Source organism: Mercenaria mercenaria, chromosome 7 (assembly GCF_021730395.1).
Source record: "Mercenaria mercenaria strain notata chromosome 7, MADL_Memer_1, whole genome shotgun sequence".
Classification (NCBI taxonomy): Eukaryota; Metazoa; Mollusca; class Bivalvia; order Venerida; family Veneridae; genus Mercenaria; species Mercenaria mercenaria.
In genome coordinates this window covers 33,313,853-33,334,793 of record NC_069367.1, presented here as the reverse complement: position 1 = coordinate 33,334,793, position 20,941 = coordinate 33,313,853, and the positions used below count along the sequence as shown (strand labels likewise).

At 34.5% G+C, this 20,941-nt stretch overlaps 1 protein-coding gene across 2 annotated transcripts in view; it reads right to left on the bottom strand.

The window, feature by feature from the left end:
• Positions 1 to 612: 612 nt before the first annotated feature.
• LOC123554477 (uncharacterized) overlaps positions 613 to 20,941 on the bottom strand; it is a 50,531-nt gene continuing 30,202 nt past the window's right edge. Inside the window, exons 1-2 of one of the 2 annotated variants that reach the window (XM_045344662.2) lie at positions 3,593 to 4,017; positions 613 to 2,343 (exon numbers count right to left, since the gene is read on the bottom strand). In XM_045344662.2, coding sequence (XP_045200597.2) covers positions 987 to 2,343; positions 3,593 to 4,014 — 1,779 coding nt within the window. In that variant the 5' untranslated portion in view covers positions 4,015 to 4,017 and the 3' untranslated portion in view covers positions 613 to 986. Of the gene's footprint in view, positions 2,344 to 3,592; positions 4,018 to 20,941 lie in introns of those variants that run through there. The other variant, XM_053548055.1, reaches the window with a different exon arrangement.

The following is a 20,941-nucleotide window of genomic DNA, read 5'->3' as shown; positions in this document are numbered from 1 at the left end:
ATTTTCAGGATGAAGTTTTCTGTTCATCTTCGATTGTTGGCCTTTAAATATTTCGATCTAAATCAGAAAGAGATACGACATAAAACGCAATCGGGATTGACAACCTGTGAGTTATTTTGCCTAGTTCGTTATCATTATCATTACGGAAATATGCGTACACTTTAACAAAATTACTCTATTGTCAAAAGTCAGTAAATTCGGTAACCAGATGTCAAAAAACTCGTGGAAATCTAAGGAAATGCACTGCACATTTCCTTTTTGTATAATGAAACATGTAGTTTCGTGTGACGGCACTCTGTTGCAAGAGTTTCCTCACAGAATCAGATGGGCAAAGATTTCGGAAAAACGATAAGATTACTGACTCAGTACTCACAGTCGAGGAAAGTGATTTCTTTCCCGGGGTTTATGCGCCTTATTTAAATATATCTCTATCTCCACTACCCAACCCAACCCCCATTTTAAAAAAGTTATGAGAAAAAACTTACCTGAACTGAGTCTTCCAGTTACCATATTTATTCAGATTTCGACGATACCCACAAGTCACCGACCATCCGATGGACAGACAGACAGATCGACCGACCGGTCGACTGAGATGAGCAAAACAACGTATCTCGGATGCAGGATAGTGACATGATAACAATATACTTTAATTTAGAATATATATAATAAACACTTGCATATATTTTAATAGCATACATGTCGGGCTTTTCAACCAATTATTCTACCAAACAATACAGTTTAGTCCACTTACACACATTTGACCAATGACATTAAAAAAAGAAGTCGCACACATCAGAACCAAGAACGTGATACGTCTATTAACTAAAATTCTTACAGCACTCAACATTTATATGTATTATGTCATAGCCCGCATATTTAATTCGTAAAGTAAAACGAGAAAAGACAAAGTGCATCATTAAAAGTCCCTGCAGTTTCAAACATTGAGAGCCGTGAATTTTGAATCTAGCTTCTTCTCAGCCGGATATTTAACAGTTACTGATCTTCAATTTATAGACTTTGATCATATTACTTCGATGCGTGGAGACAAAAAGGCTGGACATTTTTGCGTCGAAACACACATCAATAGTATTTGCAAGGCCATGTGCCTCTGTCAAAAGCTCTTCATACACCTGTCCATCACACGATATCAGTACTATATTCATTGATGTATATCCGACAATACATAACTGACTTTCGTTTATCCAACAGATTCCAATAATACCAACTAATTTCATATCCTGTTTGCGAATTTTTCTCGTGTTACCGTGTTTCTCGTTGATGATTAAAAGATCACCATATCCATCGCACACGTAAATCTCCGTTTCCCAATTTGATACAGTTACTTTTACGGGGCATTCCATATCACTATAAAAGGATTTAACCAAAGCTCCAGAAATGGTATATACTTCAAGATGACCAACTCCTTCTGCACGTTTCCTTGAACCACCACAGCAAACATAAATCCGGCCGTCATTATAAGCAATACCCCTACAACGATCGCCAACATCAAATGATTTCTGTAACCTCATTGGTTCCGTGTTGGAGATAAACTGAACTTTTTTCTCGTTTGGAAGTGTAATGGCTAGGAGAGACATATCTATCTGGCAAATGCCAAATGGATTATCATCAATGTTGAGAAAAGATATGATAGCATATGATTTATTCATTTTCTTGATTCGTTTATTCTTGTAATCTGTAAGAACAAGATCTCCATCTGCACACAGGTATATGCTGTTAATAATGCAGATGCCATTATCATCACCAACTCTTGCATCAAATTCTTCAGTGAGACTTCCAACTTCAACGGCTGAATAATTTATGACCTGCCCTATAATATTGACTTTAGAACCAGTCATCTGGCGATAAGGATCAAACCAGAGTCTTCCGATTTTTTTAGATCTTTCTAAAGTTTCTAAACGATCTGTTGCAATTTTCTTTCTCTCGTACCCAAGATTTACTTGAACGTATTTCTCCGAAACATTCTCACTCTTAGCAGCCTGTATCTTCTGTCGATCTTTCCCAAGTGAAGCAAGTGTGTCTTCAACTTTTTTGATGTCCGAATCTATATTTTGTACCTTAATCTTGAATGACGCATCCACTTCGTTTAAGAGTTCCGTTTCCATCTTATCTAACTGGTCGTTGATTTTCTTTCTTTCAGATTTTATTTCATGAAGCAGCTTATCTTTTTCTCGCTTCGAACAATCTAATTCCTTTTGCTTCTTTTGTTTTAAAGCGATGAAGCGTGTCTGTAAACTGTTTATTGCTGTTTCCAGTTGCTGAAGCTTTTCGGAACTGTTCGAGTGTTTTGCTACGTCTGGTATGAAGCTTATTCCCTGGCAAGTACTGTAGTTAAAAGAGAAAAATTGTCTGAAATCATTGTGATATAGATAATTTTAAATTTTCCAGGAAAAGACTTTTGGTACCTAATAACTAGCTCTTCAAGGTAGGATCATTCCTGACTTGTTATTTAAGGCGATATTAATATATTATGCTCATAAAATATTAAAATTGTACCTATTTATGATTGTTGATATTTTTGGACATTGTTTTAACTTTTTTATTGTCGATATTGTGATGATGTAGGCGTTTACTTTTAAAATCATTAAATATTCTTTGAAATAAAAATGCACAAGATAATCGGGTTATTCATGATAACAGTAGCTTGATCTGGGATGTTGTGTGCCTCGTGTGATCCGACCCGGCAAAATCCACTCAAACCTATTACATTATCCCAGATCAAGTTACAATAGCATTGGCTATTTTACGAAATAACTACAGCCTTTTATTTACTTTTATTTAGGAATAGGTACAGAACCGTACCCATAGACACCCCTGTTTAGGATTGTCTAGGAGTACGGACCCCCATTTTCTAGACATTGTAGGTTCTTTTCATTTCGAATTCTGTGGCAAATGAAAATATCAAATAAGAATTAAGAAATATTCACCGAAAACTTGAACCTAAATCGTTCTCCCTCTACTATTTACATTTTCGTTCGAAATATACTTCGGGGAACGCCAGATAAACCATGCGTAATGGAACTTGCACAAATAGATTTCAAAAGTCTTTTATTGGTATTTTGGACATTATTTTAATTAGACAGAAAGCTCATGGTATATATTTTCCGCCCATTCGATGACTATAAACGGATAATTAAGGGAAGTATTTGTACTTGTGTCGGTTAATTGTTTATGAAACCAATTGTTCCGTCCCGGTTAAATAACAATATAATTGGTTTGCGTACGCCTTTTCATATCGTAAAATTCAATTGTTTTTATTTTATTTCAGATAATTTCAAATATGATTAATTGAATGGGTTTGTTAGCTTGTTAATCTGTTCTCAACGGTTTATATTACAATAAGTTAATCGGCACGGAACTCCATATTTATTTATTCGGTTATTTACGTCCGAAAGAAAATATAAACAAGCGAGTGAACGCTTTAGATCCAAGTTTCAGATGAATATCGATTAAATTCCATTTGATACTTCACCTGCAACAAAATTAAATATATAAATAACCCACACTATATGGTAAAAGATGGCACGTATCCTTATATATAATTATATGGAAACCTAAAGTGAAAACGAAATACCTGTGTTCAACAACTATACAAGTGGAGCAGCCAACTTTATCGTGGCTAGGGCAGTAGACATCTATCAACTTTCCACTATGTCTATCACATCTCTGACTCGGCAACTCAGGTCTTTGTCGACTAGGTGTTTTCACTTTGTCCAGTAACTGGTGCCCCTTCATCAAAGAGAATTTATTGTGATCATTCAAGCAGGTTGTACACAGGTTTTCATCACATTCTACACAATGTTTGACAGCAGCCACATTCTTTCCTTCGTTAGCACAAGGTGAACATGGAAAATCATGAACATCATCCGATCCTTGATAAAAAGATTTTCTCGATTTATGCCCATTAACTTCCATTTTCTTAATCAGGAAATGTTTACTTCCTGGTTCATATTGTAGGGAATAAACTCTGTCGTATCGGTACATTATACCGTACATGTACTGTTTAGAGTAGAAAAGAATTGAATATATTTATATAAATGCAACATAACATAATATAATTTCAATCTGTATCAAAGGCTTGATTCTGATTGATACAGAAAGAATTAACTAATCATATAGTGTATGCACATTTAAGGGAAAAATAATTACTTTCAAAAACCCGTAAAAAGTAAGTGCTTTGAAAGTGATTAGTGGTAAAAACTGTGTGTTTGTTTGTTTTGGGTTTAACGCCGTTTATCAACAGTATAAAATGTAAGTGCTTTGAAAGTGATTAGTGGTACAAACTGTTTGTTTGTTTGTTTGTTTTGGATTAAACGCCGTTTTTCAACAAACTGATTTACATAAGATTTGTGCAACACATTCGTATAAATAGACAAAAATATTGTGCAAAAGATAGTAAACTGTTCCAACGCTTTTGCATCGACATAATGCAGAAAATTGACATTATTCTTTAATGTTTACCAATATTCAATTTTTATTTTCATCCACTTTATACATGATTTTTCAGTGTCATTCTAAGCCAAATTTTTAAGGCAATGAACATGTTGAAAATTTCTACCCGAGCTGTGGGCGAGCAGCTTTAAATGAAACAATCAAAGTATACTATGCCCATGATGTAATACTTATTTATTGCTCTTAAAATGGGTTTCCATACTCTACAAAGATTAAAATGACAGGAATGATTTTTTGTAACAGCATGTTCTCAGGCTTTTGATAGAACACTAAAAATCTGAAGGACTGCATGATGCATGTATTTATTACTGTAAGCATTTTATTGTGCTGTATGAAAGTCGCAAACTTCGGATTTATAGGAGTTTTCCCCTCATTTGTTAAGTTTATACATCCGTTGCGACATGAATATATGCATTTGTAACTCCTTCGTATCATTAACTAGTTACTAAGTCCTGCGTAGGAGTCACCAAGTCGTACGTAAGAATTAATAGGACTTATGTAGTAATTAGTAAGTCTTAGGTAAGAGTTAGTAAGTCATACGTAGCAGTTAGTAAGTCGTACGTACGAGTTAGTAAGTCGTAGGTGATACGAAGTCCTGAGTAGAAGTCACCACGTGGTACGTAAGATTTGGTAAGTCCTACGAAGAAGTTTTTAAGCTATACCCAGGAGTTATGTTATACGTAAGAGTAACCAAGTCGTACGTAGGAGTTAGTAAGTCGTTCGTGTGAGTTAACAAGTCCTATGTAGGAGTTAGTAATACCTACGAAGAAGTTTCTAATTTATACATATGAGTCGAGACATACAACACACGTATTGTGTCATTTAGAATTAGTTTAGTTACTTAATATTACTTGATATTATTTGTAAATAGGAGGGATTTAGTAACACAAATAAACTTGAAAGATATAAATATATTTCTTTAAACCCTTAATATCCTTAGTTTTATCCGGCATGAATCGGGATTGGACTAGGGACGGATATTAAGGCATCACCATAAAATTGAATACCCAGCCCGTTAAAACTCTATTTTAAGAGAACAGCAATTATTTTTTTAAGACACAACTTTACTTTCATAAAAGACATAAAAATGTCATATATCTCAATATATTCACGTAAACTAAAATCCTGCTTTTATTTCAACATTTTTATTTTTGTAGTGATTTTTTTCAAAATGGAACACATTTTGCTTTCCACATGCAACAAATAATAGTAAAAATAAATTCAAACAAATGACTTTCTTACATCATTTTTTCTGTCATAAGATCAAGTATATTTTAAAAAAAAAAGTAAATACGCTACAAACGCAATCTGAAGCAAATCGTTTCATAATGTCTTTTTTCGTTAAATTAGCGTTGACCGTCCGAAAATCGTGATAGTTAGCCTAATATTCAAATTATTCCGAGGTAACAAAATAATAACATAAACGGAATAAACTCACCTGAAAATTATTATTTCTTCCCTTAAATTCACTAGTCAAATCATCCTGATATGCAAATTTGCAAAAGAAATCAATGCTATTTACAAAGGAGGTCACATGTCCGCCATCTTGAAAATGCGTCCTATTTACGTAAACTGGGTCAAATGCCTCTAAATTACAGAACAGTTCAACAGTTAAGTTCCAACACTGAAAATACTAACACAAAACAAGTTCCAATTAACTCAGAACGTATTTACAATGTACTTGTATGCAACTTAGTTTATTTATTCCTCTGTTAATTGTTGGTGACAAGGACACTCAAATCTGTCCTTGCACCTGACTACCCTCTGTTTACAACAGTATACCAAATGTGTCCAATGGTCACATGAATCAAAGTCACATTTTGCCCACTTAACAAAAATTAGAGACAGGCAGTTTTTCAGTTGCTCTGGTTCAAACCTGTGGCAGACACAGCACTTTTCTGAGTCTGCAATTTCATCATCAGACTCAGAAGAAGAATCAAAACATTGATCATTGTGTGTTGTTTTTGAAGGTCCAGGCTGAGGTTCTTCGATAAGTGGTGCAATTTTCTTAGCCTTTGGTTGCTTTTTGACAATGTTTTTCAATTTACTTGTTTTTGAAGTTACCTTTTTTGGATGCTGCTCACAATATTCTCTTACCTCAGCTTCAACAACTGGATCACTGATGCATCTGCCAGATACAATGGAGCTTAATGTTTGCTTTGGTGTTTTTGCACTCTCAAATTTCTGCTTCTGCTCAATAAGTTGATTCATTGGTTCAAAAAAAGATGTAGGATCTGTTTCTGTCTGGCATGTAGGTGGCTGGTAGGCATGTGATGGTGCTGTCTGATTTGCTGATACTTGCTGACAGTCAAAAGGAAAAATACCTGTCTTCCTGAAACTTGCCCGAAGATTGTTTGGGGATAAGGCAGATGTATATGCTGTGCAGGCCAGCTGACATACGTTATAACGTGTGATTCTGGATTCTGGTGAAGCACGCAGAAATTTGTGACACTCAGAGTTGTAAATCCTCTGCAAGGGGCCAAAGCAGCCAACATCCAGGGGCTGCAGAATGTGACTGGTATGGGCTGGTAGAATAAATAAAATGACATTGTGCCGTTTCGCCCAGTCAAGTACAGATACATTCACATGGGATCTGTGGCCATCAAGTATCAGAAGAACAGGCTGGTCAGGACTAGATCTTTGCACAAATTTCAGGAAATGCTCATCAAGGTATTTGAGGAACACCTGTGTATTTGACCATCCAGACTCTGTGATTGTACCAGATGCGCCAGGACTTGATCCAGCAAGAAGCTCATCATACATACGCTGGCCTTTAAATATAAAATATGGCGGAATTTGTGTGCCCAATGCATTGCCACACCCAAGCAAAGTAGTGATAGATGAACGTGCTGAAGTTATTGCCGGTACCGACTCACCCACTGAAAGAACTTTTGGGGGACGGTGCTCAGTTTGTATACCTTTCTCATCAAAGTTATAAATGAGGTGTGGTTTGTCCATTAGATCATGATGGGTAAGCACTAGTTTAAGGTTAGTAAAGTATTGTTGGACAACTTCCTCTGATGTTGACTGTGCTCGTTCCTTAGCAAGGCCTCTTGGTGAGATCATTTTCAAATCAGGCCACCGTGACTTCAGTTTCCTATACCATTTCTCAGTGACAGGGTTATCTTTTGCACTGCATAGTCAGAGGCCATAACCATAATTTCTTTGCCTGTATAACCATACCCAAGAGCAGACATAGTTTTAATATGGTCTACAAAAATTGATTCTTCCTCCATGCTAAATAATGGCTGTGGTCCAGAACGAAGAGTCTCTGGGTCTACCTTACCCAGAACCCTGTCCCTGAGTGTCTGCATAGGCACATTATATGTGATAGAAGCACGCCTAACTGATATTTTATCTTCTTTTACTGCCATGAAAGCATAAGTAAGAGCAGTGGGTGAATAGCTCCTGTATTTCTGCCTAGCTTTTACTGGTTTATCCTGAAATAAATCAAATAGGAAATTTTGCCCAAGATTCAAAAAAAAAAAAAAAAAAAAAAATTAACAAAAATACCAAAATTTATTAGTGGCTATGAGGTTTTGAAATGGCCTGTAAATTCTCATACATGTTAAAAACTATACCGGAAATGGTAGTATTGTGTCACGTGACCTTTGATTTACAAACGCTGCTGCAGTCTACAACTTTTGAAGAATTTCAAGCAGTAAAAATCACAATTTAAAGTGGGATGAAAAGTGACCTTAAGGAATTTATTGTAAACATCATATGTACATGAAAGAACAAATATTTTACCTGTTTTGGACGCATTTTTGCAACTTAAGCAGTTTGACAGATGCCGGGATTTTTATGTGTATTTACACTCGAAACGATGACGTCATACGAACTTCCTATCTCGCGCAAGGTGAGAAATAAAAACTATCACGAAATTCGGACGCTCACGAAAATGGGACGGTCAACGATACTTTCGAATCGAGAAATAAACATTAAGGAACAAAGGGAAATAGCAATGTATTTACTTATCATCACGTTTTAACATCAACGAATACTTCGTCATACGTCATTTACGGGGTGTAAGATGGAATTTCCTAGCACCCGTGGATAGTCCAGTACAAGAAATTAAAAAAAAAAAAAAGGCGCAGCAAAATACACGCATAAATGTAAGGTCACGTAAATATATGGACTTGCAACTCATGAAAATTCGTATAAGCAAAGGGATTTATCAAATCAGTTAAGATGAAACAATATTTGCACAGCAAACTATCGTTCAGTGATTCAGTTTGACTTGTCCTAGAGTTGGCAATTCGGTGAATTTGTGTTTCACTTGACGTCTGGCAGTACGGTAAATAATTACATGTATAGTTTCAATGACTAATACGATGTTAGTAAAATAACCTTATGTATTTTCAATATGTCTGTCAGATTTGTTTTTAAAGCAAAACTCGCTCTAGTGTAGCTGAAGCTATCGATGCAGGCGAGATGTCGTTCAATATTCAAAAGCGTTCAGATTAATTTCATTGTTCATTCCAAATCCAGACATAATGATCTGATGTAACACAAACGTAGCAGAGCATATTTCGTCACTGACGATGAAACTGATAGATAACTGCTGGCACTGACGTGGAATGCGTCTGCACTGATTGCACAAATCGCAGACGATAACCACAATGCTGATGGCGAGTAGAAAATAGTTTGCAGCGAAAAAGTCAAATTGTACGACGGTTAACTTCGCGGTAATTTTAAATAAAAAGAAGAGTAAAAATCAGAACTGCTTTCTGATATTTCAAAGACACACTAAAACTTCGTAATATCTGAATCATTGTTTTTGTCCACCATCTAGCCATTATGCAGAATGGTTAGAAATGAAATCGGAACAACATAGTTGTATAATAGTAATCTTATTACTCCCACTGTATTCTTTTGTATGGCATAATATTATTTCAAAACAAAATACAAAATGTCATTCTATTTCAAAAAAAAAAAAAAAAAAAAAAAAAAAAAAAAAAAAAAAAACTAGTAAATTATAATCGTGTTTTTCTGAACTTTTTTTGTCATTACGACCACTGTGGTGATTTTAAAACATAAAAATGGTAACATTAATTAATATTTCTATATATTTGAAACCATTTATAACATTATACTATGCTCTGCAAAATTTCGAACTATACCTGAAAATAAACGTTCTAGTTGCTATGGTAACGCCTTTACATTAATTGTATCATCAGACTTGTTCGAACTGCTTATTCTTTGGGAGTCTTTGTCGAATACGACAATATTATATACACGCAAGCGTAATACCTCTGCCCTCTTTTCAAATATTTTAAAATACTTTGCCAGCATGAGATATAAAAACATTTTACATTTTTGAAACGTTCCTATGTAAAGGTACAAGTTTAAGAACGACTCCAGCTGCATAAACAAAAAGCCTACGCAACGAAATGCACGCATATGTGTAAGGTCACGTAGATGTACGTACTTGTTGCTTATGAAAATACAAACCAGCAAAGGGACTTGTAAAATAAGGTAAGTTCAAACGATATTTACCACAGGCTTGAGCACAGCGAACTGACGTTCAGTAATTCTGTCGGGGTTGTTTGATGCTAGGCGGTTCAACGTATTTATATGTTTTACGTGACGTCTAGCAATACGATGAATAATTGTAATTTCCACGATTAATATGAAATCGTTCAAATAACATTGTTTCTACAATAGTATATTGTAAACTTGATGCAGCTTCCCACAAATCGCATAATTCTAAAGTCCAGTTACACTGCGTATGAAAACTCGCTGCCAAAATGACAAGAGGGATTAACGTATGTGTTAGCCATAGCAGCACTATAATAGCGTAAATATTCACCTTTTGCACAAACAATGTATATTCCAGATTTGCTTTTAAAGCAAAATCCCGCTTTAATGTAACTGAAACTATCAATGCAGACGAGATGTTGTTCAATATTCCGACAGTTCCCGAACGCGAAATTTGTATGGTGACATTGTTCTTTCCAAATCCAAAAATAGCGACCTGATGTAACACAAACGTAGCAGAGCATATGGCGCCACTAGTGATGAAACTGATAGATAACTGCTGGCACTGACGTGGAATGCGTTTGCACTGACTCAGCAGACGAACGGCAACTGCATCGCAGACGACAATCACAACGCTGATGGCGAGTAGTAAATAATTCGCAGCGGAAATAACAGGTCCAAATGGTACGTATGTTGACGAATCGATGTTAACTTTGTCGTCCTGTAATTGTGAAGAATTATTACAAGCAGAATTGTTTTGAAAAGTAGACATTTTAAAAACATGGTTTTACCATTCAGACAAAATCAAAACTAGTAATAGGTGATTTCATGCAAATTCTATTAATTCTTGTAACATTGCATTCACTGATAATTCATTTGTACAGAAATGATCACGGCCAAAATTGTGTAAGAAGGCTGATGACTGTCCTTTGATTTTCCGTGTTTAGTACAGGAAACAGTTAAACAAAAGAAATGAAACTGATGTTTAAAATAAAACCATTACATAATTTTGGTATTTCACCAGTGAAATAACATTTTGACGTTGACGTCGTCCAAGGTGTATATAGAGGGTAATATATGAGTGTCTTTTCATATTGAATTTATTAAACGGGTTGAATAAAATAATAAAATGCGAGGCTCTTTCGAGCATTTTTTTCCAAATTTATTGAACGAGTTTAATAAATTTAATGTGGAAAGATACAAATGTAATATTCTTTAAGCTCTCAAACTTTCTTCTTTTTTATCTTGTTTAGACCAAGTAAATTCGTTCAACGTCTCCTATAAATAAACGACGTCAACGTCAACGTCAAAACTGTATTACACTAGACGTCAAACATATGATAAAAGACGTATTCTAACACGAACCGATTCATTTTCCTATTAAACAAAGAAGGCTGGAAACAGTGAATTATTAAACACCAATTCACTGTTCTGACGTCACAACTAATTACGTCATAGCCTCAAGCGGCGCAGGGGCGCGCTGGAAAAGAACCCGATTGAAAACGGGCAAATATTTAATGCATGCCGATAAGGGTGTACTTTAAAGTCCTTGATAACGTGTTAGAATCGAAATAATATATCTCATTTAGTGATTTGCTCTTGAATAAATCACTGTGTTTCGTTCAGATGCGTAGCATTATATCATTCCTTCGCATCTGAACTCCAAACAGTGATTTATTCAGCGACAAATCACCGGTGAGATATATTATTTCTTAAACTTAGTCATATTTACTTGATATATAATAAGTAAAGAAAAAAGGATTTTCGATCTTTCAGCCGGAAAAAAACTTCACATGTTCAAAGAAAAGAATATTACATTTGTGTGTTCCTACATTGCAAATACTGAACTCGTGGAACAAAACAAATTTAAGGTAGAATACTCCACATAGCGTCGCATTTGTTATTTAATTCAACTAATTTAATAACAAACTCATGTAATATCTTCTATGTATTATATGGAGAATATAGGTACTAGTTTAAAGGAAATAATTTAAATAAAATGTACATTAGAACTAATGTTGTTGTTCCATCAAGCCTAATAAAACTATCAGCAAATGATTTTCGAAGATTTCAATGCGAAAATTCTGGTTATCCTTGCGAGCCATTCAAATGTTATGCGGGCAACAAGTTATTGCCTGTGGCATTAGAACGGAGGAGGCGGTATAAATTCATCAAAATTTGACTTTTAGATAGAGGGGTAAAGCAAACGTTTAGAAAAAAATGTATATAGTTTATATTGAATTTTGCATATTAGAAAATTTTCAATGTTGAATGCCGTTAATACTACATATACTGGTTCTCCAATTTTGTACTGATAAAACTGTTGTTTTCCTGCCTTTTTATTTTGTCACAGCTAATGTTCTGAAAGAAAAAGGGATGAGTTTAATTTTGAGTTTTCTTCAGAAGAATGACGTGTAGCAACCTAGGGTGCCATAAAATCATCATAGACGTTTTCTTTCTGACCAGATATTAGCTGCTTTGTATGACAAAACTCCGTGCTGTGCGTTTTCACTTGATGAAGCTGGCCACGTAAATAATTACTTATGACGTTTTATGTTCTAGGCGTACTTTAATTCAGTGAATGTATAGAGTAAAGACACAGAAAATGGTAGACTGGTGAGGTGGGCGGGTCAATGGGGAACCAAAAAGCTAAACCTACTCACATTTTCTCTGAAAAAAAGTTCTTCCCCTTATTGACAATAGGCATTGCATGAATTGCTTATTATTGCTCTCACAAATTGGCGGTTTCCTTTATCTACTGTTATTTGTGAGAAAAAAAAGAACAGTATTGGTTTCAAAATCTTGATGGGGCTGTCAATGTTGTAGGCACCGCCCATGCTCCTACGCCTTTGGTCTTAATGACAATTTATTTTGCAGACTGCCTTACTTCGTAGGGAACATGCTTCTTTGATCTACATATAAAAGTAACCTCTTGTAAAGGTAGTTTTATTCTGTCATAAATCTATCACATGCATCATTTAGTAAGCAATATGTGCGTCCTGTTCTATGTACATAGTGTCCTTACTTTCCTGTACATTATGTCCTTACTTTCCTGTATATAGTGTCCTTACTACCCTGTACATAGTGTCCTTACTTTCCTGTACATAGTGTCCTTACTTTCCTGTATATAGTGTCCTTACTTCCCTATATATAGTGTCCTTTCTTTCCTGTACATAGTGTCCTTACTTTACATTCACTTAATGACTAGTTGAAATAAGTGTAGAAAATAAGTATGCTTATAGTAAGTTGTTGTTTAAAGCTGCTGATTTAATCATTTTTTTCTTCATATCAAAGCAAGACGTATGATTAAAAACAAAATGACTAAAAGTGATCAAATTAAAAAGCTTGAATTTACTAGTTAAGCCGATGGAAATTACATAATATTTTTCTAATTTGGCATTTTTTATTCTTTAATAAGTACAGCATCCTACATTTATTTGATCATTTATCCCTATATTATTTTCTCATAACATGCTAATTAAATGGAACTGCCTAATATGTTAAGATTATTCGTTTGACAGTCACGAGGAAATATTGCAACCATCTGGATATATTATTTCCCTCAATAGTTTGCATGTTGTATTAGCACATGCAATGTCTTAGCCATCGCCTTATACAGTATCGAATATAGAGGACCTTCAAATTTAATGAATAGTTATGCAGTAACTTAATGAAAGCTTTTAACTAGATCAAGGGATTCAGTGGCGGAGTGGATACCAGGTTGGATTACAACGCCAGCGGTCCGGGTAAGATTCCCCTTTGGGGCTGATATCCCAACAAGAGTTCAGTGCTGGATGATTTACTTAAATTGGCACTGTTTCCAGCAGTGTCGGTCTAGACTGGATGCTGGGGGGTTAATATGACGCCTGCCGTGGGCTCCGCTGGAAAGAAGTTGTTCCATCCATTACATGTGGGGACTTTCGATGGCTACTCACGGTAAACAAAAAAAATACACCTTTACTTTAACCACTGAAATGTCTAAACTCTGCAGGATACACTCAAATTGGATTGCGCAATGTCCGGTGCTGGTGTTGCGCGTAAAAAAGACGAAATTGTGGTAGGTGAAGTTAATTTTTTGTTCTGTATGACACAATTATAAATGTTCTCGAAAAAAGCAAAATGCCATTCGACACAAATTGATGAAACCTCACAAGTGAAATATTTGGTTTGTAAATTATAATTCGGTCTAATTATCACAGAAACTCTGGCAACACAAAGCGTGAAAAAGTATGAAATCAACAAAAATGCCAGTTGCTGGCCTCAATTGCCTTATTCGGGGACATCTGGTGATACACATACCACAATGTAGCGATATCATATTTATTTGCTTCAAATCCTGCTTATTGGTACTTATTTGAAAACAAGTCACCGGGAATGGGGTTGCGCCCTGGGAATGGAATTGCTCGTATACATTATAATGTCAAATTTTCCTTTCACGTATGTGACTGCAAAACCAATTTGCGCCTATATAGGTACTGCAAGTGTCTTATTTCAATAGATATAATTGACAGGATTGTTAAAAGAAGAGTGAAACAGTTGGAGATATTGAAGTACGCATATCGTATCATTGTCTGTACTATAATGTAGATTGGACCTCAGCAATGTTTTAGTAATTATAATGCAAATATAGTCACGAGGAAAAGATGCATAACTACTAAATTTTAACCCGGTCTGATATCATTTTGTATATCATTTGCGTAATTAAGTATATCATTTGCGTAAGACAATTAGCAGACAAAAACGGGGCAACGTTGGTAAATTATGTACTACCATTGACCAACTGCCGTTGACTGCATTTACCCAAATCTGATATTACGTGGTTACGGTATTTTGCTAGTGAACTAATAGTTTCTTTTACATTTCTGGACACTTATAAGTGTTGATGCAATAGTCAAGTCTTTCTGCTGAACGCGCGCGTATACGTATCAGCAAAGACTGCTGGAAAAGTGGAATCTACTTCTAAATTAAATTTTCTTCTTCGATTTCAGGTGTAAAATATAATTCAAATTTACTGCAAGTAAATCTGAAGTAAACTTGTTTTAATTAAGTCTATTTTAAATGCAGGTATTACTTTCATTCAACTTGAACATAAATTCCAGTAAACTTTTTCTTTTCAAATTATACGAATCACAGAAGTTCAAAAGGCGACTGACAAAAAAGATATGAATTGAATACACAGAATGGAGCAGCATTTTATATTCGATTCGTCACTATTAACATTGCTTTTAAATTCCAATGAAAAAACAAAAGAAATGATGGAATGATTATAAAGTATTAATAACGCAGACTGATTGAACGGCTGATTGATTGTTTGAGTGAATGGTTGACTCATTATATGAATATTTTGAAAATTAATTAAATGAGTATAAAATAGATGCTTGATTGATTGATAGACTGACTAAATGACTGATTGTTCGACTGAAAAATAAGTCATTCTTTAAACGAATAATTGTATACTAAATTTCATTTAGGAAACATACACTTGAGAAGAATGGCTGAATGAATAATAAAATCAACGCGATTGATAGATTGATTCAATGATTCAATGAAAAAAATGAATGAAAGAGTATAGGGATAAAAGTTTACAAATCAATTGAAATGACTGAGTAAATGAGTAAACAAATAATGTATGTATTCTTGTGGGAACAAGCTAGGAAATATGACAAATAAATATCTGATAATTTATGAAAAGTAAATACACATATATAATTATCAATGGAATAAAAAAGGGGAACAAGTGAATATATAAATTAAGCAAAATACCATATTATTCAGAGTCAAATACAAACGTTTAAGTTGCTAAAGGTTTCCGATTATTGTGAAACATAATGCAGTTAAATATTTAAATCTGCCGCACTTAATCATTGAACTTACCAATTAACTGCCGTCACCTTTGAGTCTGCTGAACAATGGTATTGGTGGATTAGATAAATTAGTCTGCATATTTACTGTATGATCTTGAAAAGAATATCAACAAGTCTAATTACTAGTATTATTTGATCTGCTGCTATTTTATGTGGGTATCGTTATAATATTATTGGAAGGAGTAAGGTACTTCAATATGACTAGCACCTTCCTCCTTCCATTTATGAGGTCCGCCACAGCAAACATAAATCAATCCGTCATTGTATGCAATACCACGACACCGATCGCTAACATTAAATGACTTCTGTAACGTCATTGGTTCCTTCTGGGAGATAAACTGAACTTTCTTCTTGTTTATTAGAGTAACGGCGAGAAGAGACGCATCTATCTGACAAATGCCGTATGGATTATCATTTACGGTCAGGGAGGATGCGACAGCGTAAGATTCGTTTATTTTCTTGATCCGATTGTTGCTGTAATCCGTCATTACAATATTTTCTTCTAAACAAAGGCACATATCGTTAATATCGCAAATAGCATTATCTTTATCAACTCGTGCATCAAATTCACCAATAAACCTTTCAACTTCAACGGCTGCATAACTTATGATCTGTCCCACAATATTGGTTTTAGAACCGGTTATCTGATGATAAAGTTCAAACCACAGACTTCCGATTTTCTTAGATCTTTCTAGAGTTCCTAAACGATTTGTTGCAATTATCTTTCTCTCGTGTCCAAGTTTAACTTGAAAGTATTTCTCCGAAATATTCTCATTCTTTGCAGCCTGTATCTTCTCTCGATCTTTCCCAAGTGAAGCAAGATTTCTTCAACTTCTTTGATGTCCAAATCTATATTCTTCACCTTCATCTTGAATGACGCATCCAGGTCGTCTGGTATAAAGCTTATTCCCTGGCAAGTACTATAATTAAAACAGATAAATTGTCGGCAATCATAATAATAAAGATAATTTTAAAACTGTTGGTATCTAATAATCAGGTTTTCAAGGTAGGATGATTTCTGACTTAATATATTAAGCGATTGTAATACATCATGATCATAAAATATCGAAATTGAATTTGTTGATGGTTGCTGATACTTGTGGATTTTGCTTTAATTTTTACTGTCGATATTGTGATGTATCTCTTCAGGCTTTTACTTTTAAACTCATTAAATATTCTTTTAAATAAAAGTGATCATGACAATGGGGTTATTATAGCAGTCGCTTGATCCGGGATTTTATGCGCCTCCCTTGATCCGGCCCGGCAAATTTCACCAGAGCCGGTTACAATACTCCAGATCAAGTTACTGTAGTAATGACCCTTTTATTAAATAACTACAGCTTTTTATTTATTTTCATATAAAAAATGTTATCATAGAGGTAAGAAATCACCCTGTTGAGGATTGCCTAGGAGTACGGGCCTCCTTTTTACAAAAATTGTGGGTTCTTTACATTTCGAATTTTGTTGCAAATCAAAAAATATCAAGTAAGATTTAAGAAAATATTCACCAAAAACTTGAATCTAAATCGTTCGCTCTCGATTGCTTACATTTTCGTTAGAAACGTACTTCGAGGAAGGCCAGATAAACCATGCATAATCAAACCGGCACAAATAGATTAAACAAAACGATGTTAAATTATGTTATGAAAAGTATAAAAAGTCTTTTATTGATATTTTGGACATTCCTTTAGTTAGACTGAAAGATCAGGTTACTGTAAAATCATTTAATTTCGTGGGCATGCAATTTCGTGGTTTTGGTCAAAACGGCAATTTCGTGGGGATATGAATTCGTGGATTTCAACTTTTGAACATAAAATGAATGGGAATTTTAATTGTTCGTTGGGATTAAATTTCGTGGATTGACCCAACCACGAAATCCATGAAAAGTAGCATCGACCCCCCACGAATATTAATGATTTCACAATATATAATTTTCGCCCAGTCGCTGACCATAACGAGAAACAAGGGGAGATTTCACAAACAATTATTTCTACTTGTGTCGGTTAATTATTTATGGAACAAACTGTTCCGTCCCTGTTAGTTCACAATATATATTGGTTGCATATCGTAAAATTATTTTTTTCCTTAGAAACCTACGATTAATATGATTAATTGAATTCGTTTTATGCGCCTGGTAATCTTTTATCAACGGTTTATATTATTAATTCAGTTAGGCCATACCAAATCAATTTCATGATCGTCGGATTTTTCCAATAAAGATAGGAGTGAGCGAGCGAAATAAAAATATTTTTTTTTTATTTCAGAAATTTTAGGAGCGGGCGAAGAACGAATTGAAAAATAAAACAAAACAAAAAACCCTTGACATAAGAATCAACAAGCACTGCAAGAACATATAAAAAGGCTTGAAAATATATAAAAGAATCGAAGATCCTTAAATATTGAAGGTTTAATGACAAACAGCTCGAAAATACATGGCAGCCACTCAACACCTGACTCCAATATATCTTTATATTTACTGGGACGCGCTACATTGTAATATTTACAAGCTTTGAGCGATGTAACCAAGCTGAAAGGACAGCAGGCGGATACAAGAAAATCTGTCAATTCAACCATAATTCTAGTGTAGAGAACTAATGTGTTGGACAAGTTTATATCCTAGGCAAACCAGTGCCCAGGCCAAATAAACAAAGGGTTACTTCTTGGGTTTTATCTCACTACATAGTTTATAACAGAAATCATTATATATATGGAAAACACTGCAATCACATAACCAGTACATTAGGTACCCATGATCTATATATTATAGTGTCTGTCAACTTTTAATGCAATTTCGCCAGATGCTAGGAAATCCATAATCCACTGATGGCCCAATTCACTTGTAATATAATGAATAATTTTGCAGTTTCTGTTGCTCTTTGTTTTAACATTTAACTTTGGCAGAAAAGGAAATACACAATTTTGATGCTGCAAGTCATAACAATAAATGACATAAAAAAATCATAAACCCTTAATGCATGATTTCTTGAAATAAGAGTTTGTAAGCTCTTTTAGGATTCTTTAGCCCTTGCGTATCCCTTTCACTGCTGGAATATTGTGTTTATTTAACATAGCTGATAGAAGCAATATAAAGTTATGTCAACAATACTTTATTTCTAACAAGTTATGAGGGTAAACAACAGGAAAAACATAAAATATTTTACATAACTTTTGGAATAAGTTAATGTGCGGATGTAAAAAGGCTTGATCATTAAATAAACTAAAAAACAAATGTCAGATTATGTTACACATACACATGTAGTTCCATTGCCCTTTACTATATTTGTCCTTAAAATGCTCAAACAGACTAGACAACAGACTTGTTCATTTTTTTATCACATGTTTTCACCAATTTTTGGTCTCATTGTAAGGTATGCTTATCATGGATTCATAGACAGCAAAGGTAAGAGAGCATAATTCTTCCCATGTGTACAAAAAGTATTAAAACTGAAATTCACTCGAATCCAATATAATTTTGATGGGTAATCTGACCAACATTTTAGAATGGACAAATCATGTGAGGATATTCAGAAACAGTATTTGATACGAGTCTTTATTTTACGATTAAGACATTTAGCGAAATTGGCAGTTTGTAAACAATACCTACTGCCTTCTCGCTGAGGTGCTAGCGGGATAATGTGTAATCGCAATAAATTTCTGATGATAGAATCGTTTAAAACAGCTGTTTTAAATAATGAGATGTTGATGTCCATCTTGGGAAGGAAAATGACTCGCGTAATCTCTTCCTGATGATCTTTCTCAGATTTATTTGCACAATCTAACTGTCATATCGGCACTGGTTGAGACAAATACAGAGGCGACAGTAACATGTTCTCCTGGTGTTTCAATGATCAATCATAAATGAATAGAAGTATTAACTTTTATGAATCCCTGTCGCTACACTTTGGAAAAAGGCCCCTACACAGTGAAAAAAGGCCCGCTTTGAAACCAGTTTGCAAAAATTGAAGCAAGCAAAAGATGATTTTCAAAAAAAAAAAAAAAAAAAAAAAAAAAAAAAAAATGGAGCGGGAAATCCGTTGAACAAGTAATCAATCTGATGTGGCCTTATTTAAGTTTCGAAAGCGAGTGACACTGAAACGTTCTCTGTGAACGATTTATATTCAAGTTTCATATGAATATCGATTAAATTTCATTTGATACTTCACCTGCAGCAAAATTAAAGATATAAATAGCCCACAATAAACGGTAAAAGTAGGTCCGTACTCCTAGACAATCCTTATATATAACTGAATGGAAACCGAAAGTTAGAATGAAATACCTATGTTCAACAGCTATACAAATGGAGCATCCAACTTTATCGTGACTGGGGCAGTAGACATCTATCAATTTCCCACCATAGGTAATCGGCATTCTCGAAATACGTATTTTGCCGGGTGTCATTAAGAGACAACTATCTTAATATCTTTTTATTTGCTTCCTCCTCATTGTCAACATGCCGTTCTAACACGACCCGATTCATTTTCCTATTGAACAAAGTAGGCTGAAAATTGTGTGTTATTATAATGTGTATTTTTCTGACGTCATAATTATTACGTCATGGTGTCAAACGTCAAAGCGGCGCGTCCGAAACGAAACCAACGGAAAACAGGCAAATATTTAATGGATGACGTCAAGGATGTACTTTAAAATGCATGGTAACGTGTTAAAATTGAAATAATATATCTGAATTAGTGATTTGGTCTTGAATAAAATAATTGTTTGTCGTTCAGATGCGTATTATTATATCACTCGGGCTGCGCCCTCGTGATAGAATTCCTTCGCATCTGAACTTCAAAGAATGATTTTATTCAGCCTCAACTCACGAAATGAGATATATTATTTCTTAGGTGAAACTCTATGTACATAAAGTACAGTGGGAAACAAACAGCTTACCTTGGCCTATTTTCTGTCTCATAACACGTAAATTGCACGATAAAAACGTGACTTAGGTTTGAAAAGGCGGGAAGCAGTATTGTTAAAGGGACTAACCCACACATTTTAGGTGAAAATAATTTTTCTCAAAAAATCCATAAAAAGTGTGAGTACTCAGAAAGTTACTAGTGGTACAAACATAGTGACATATAAGATTTTCGCGAGATATTCTTAGAAGTAACCAAATATAGTAAACC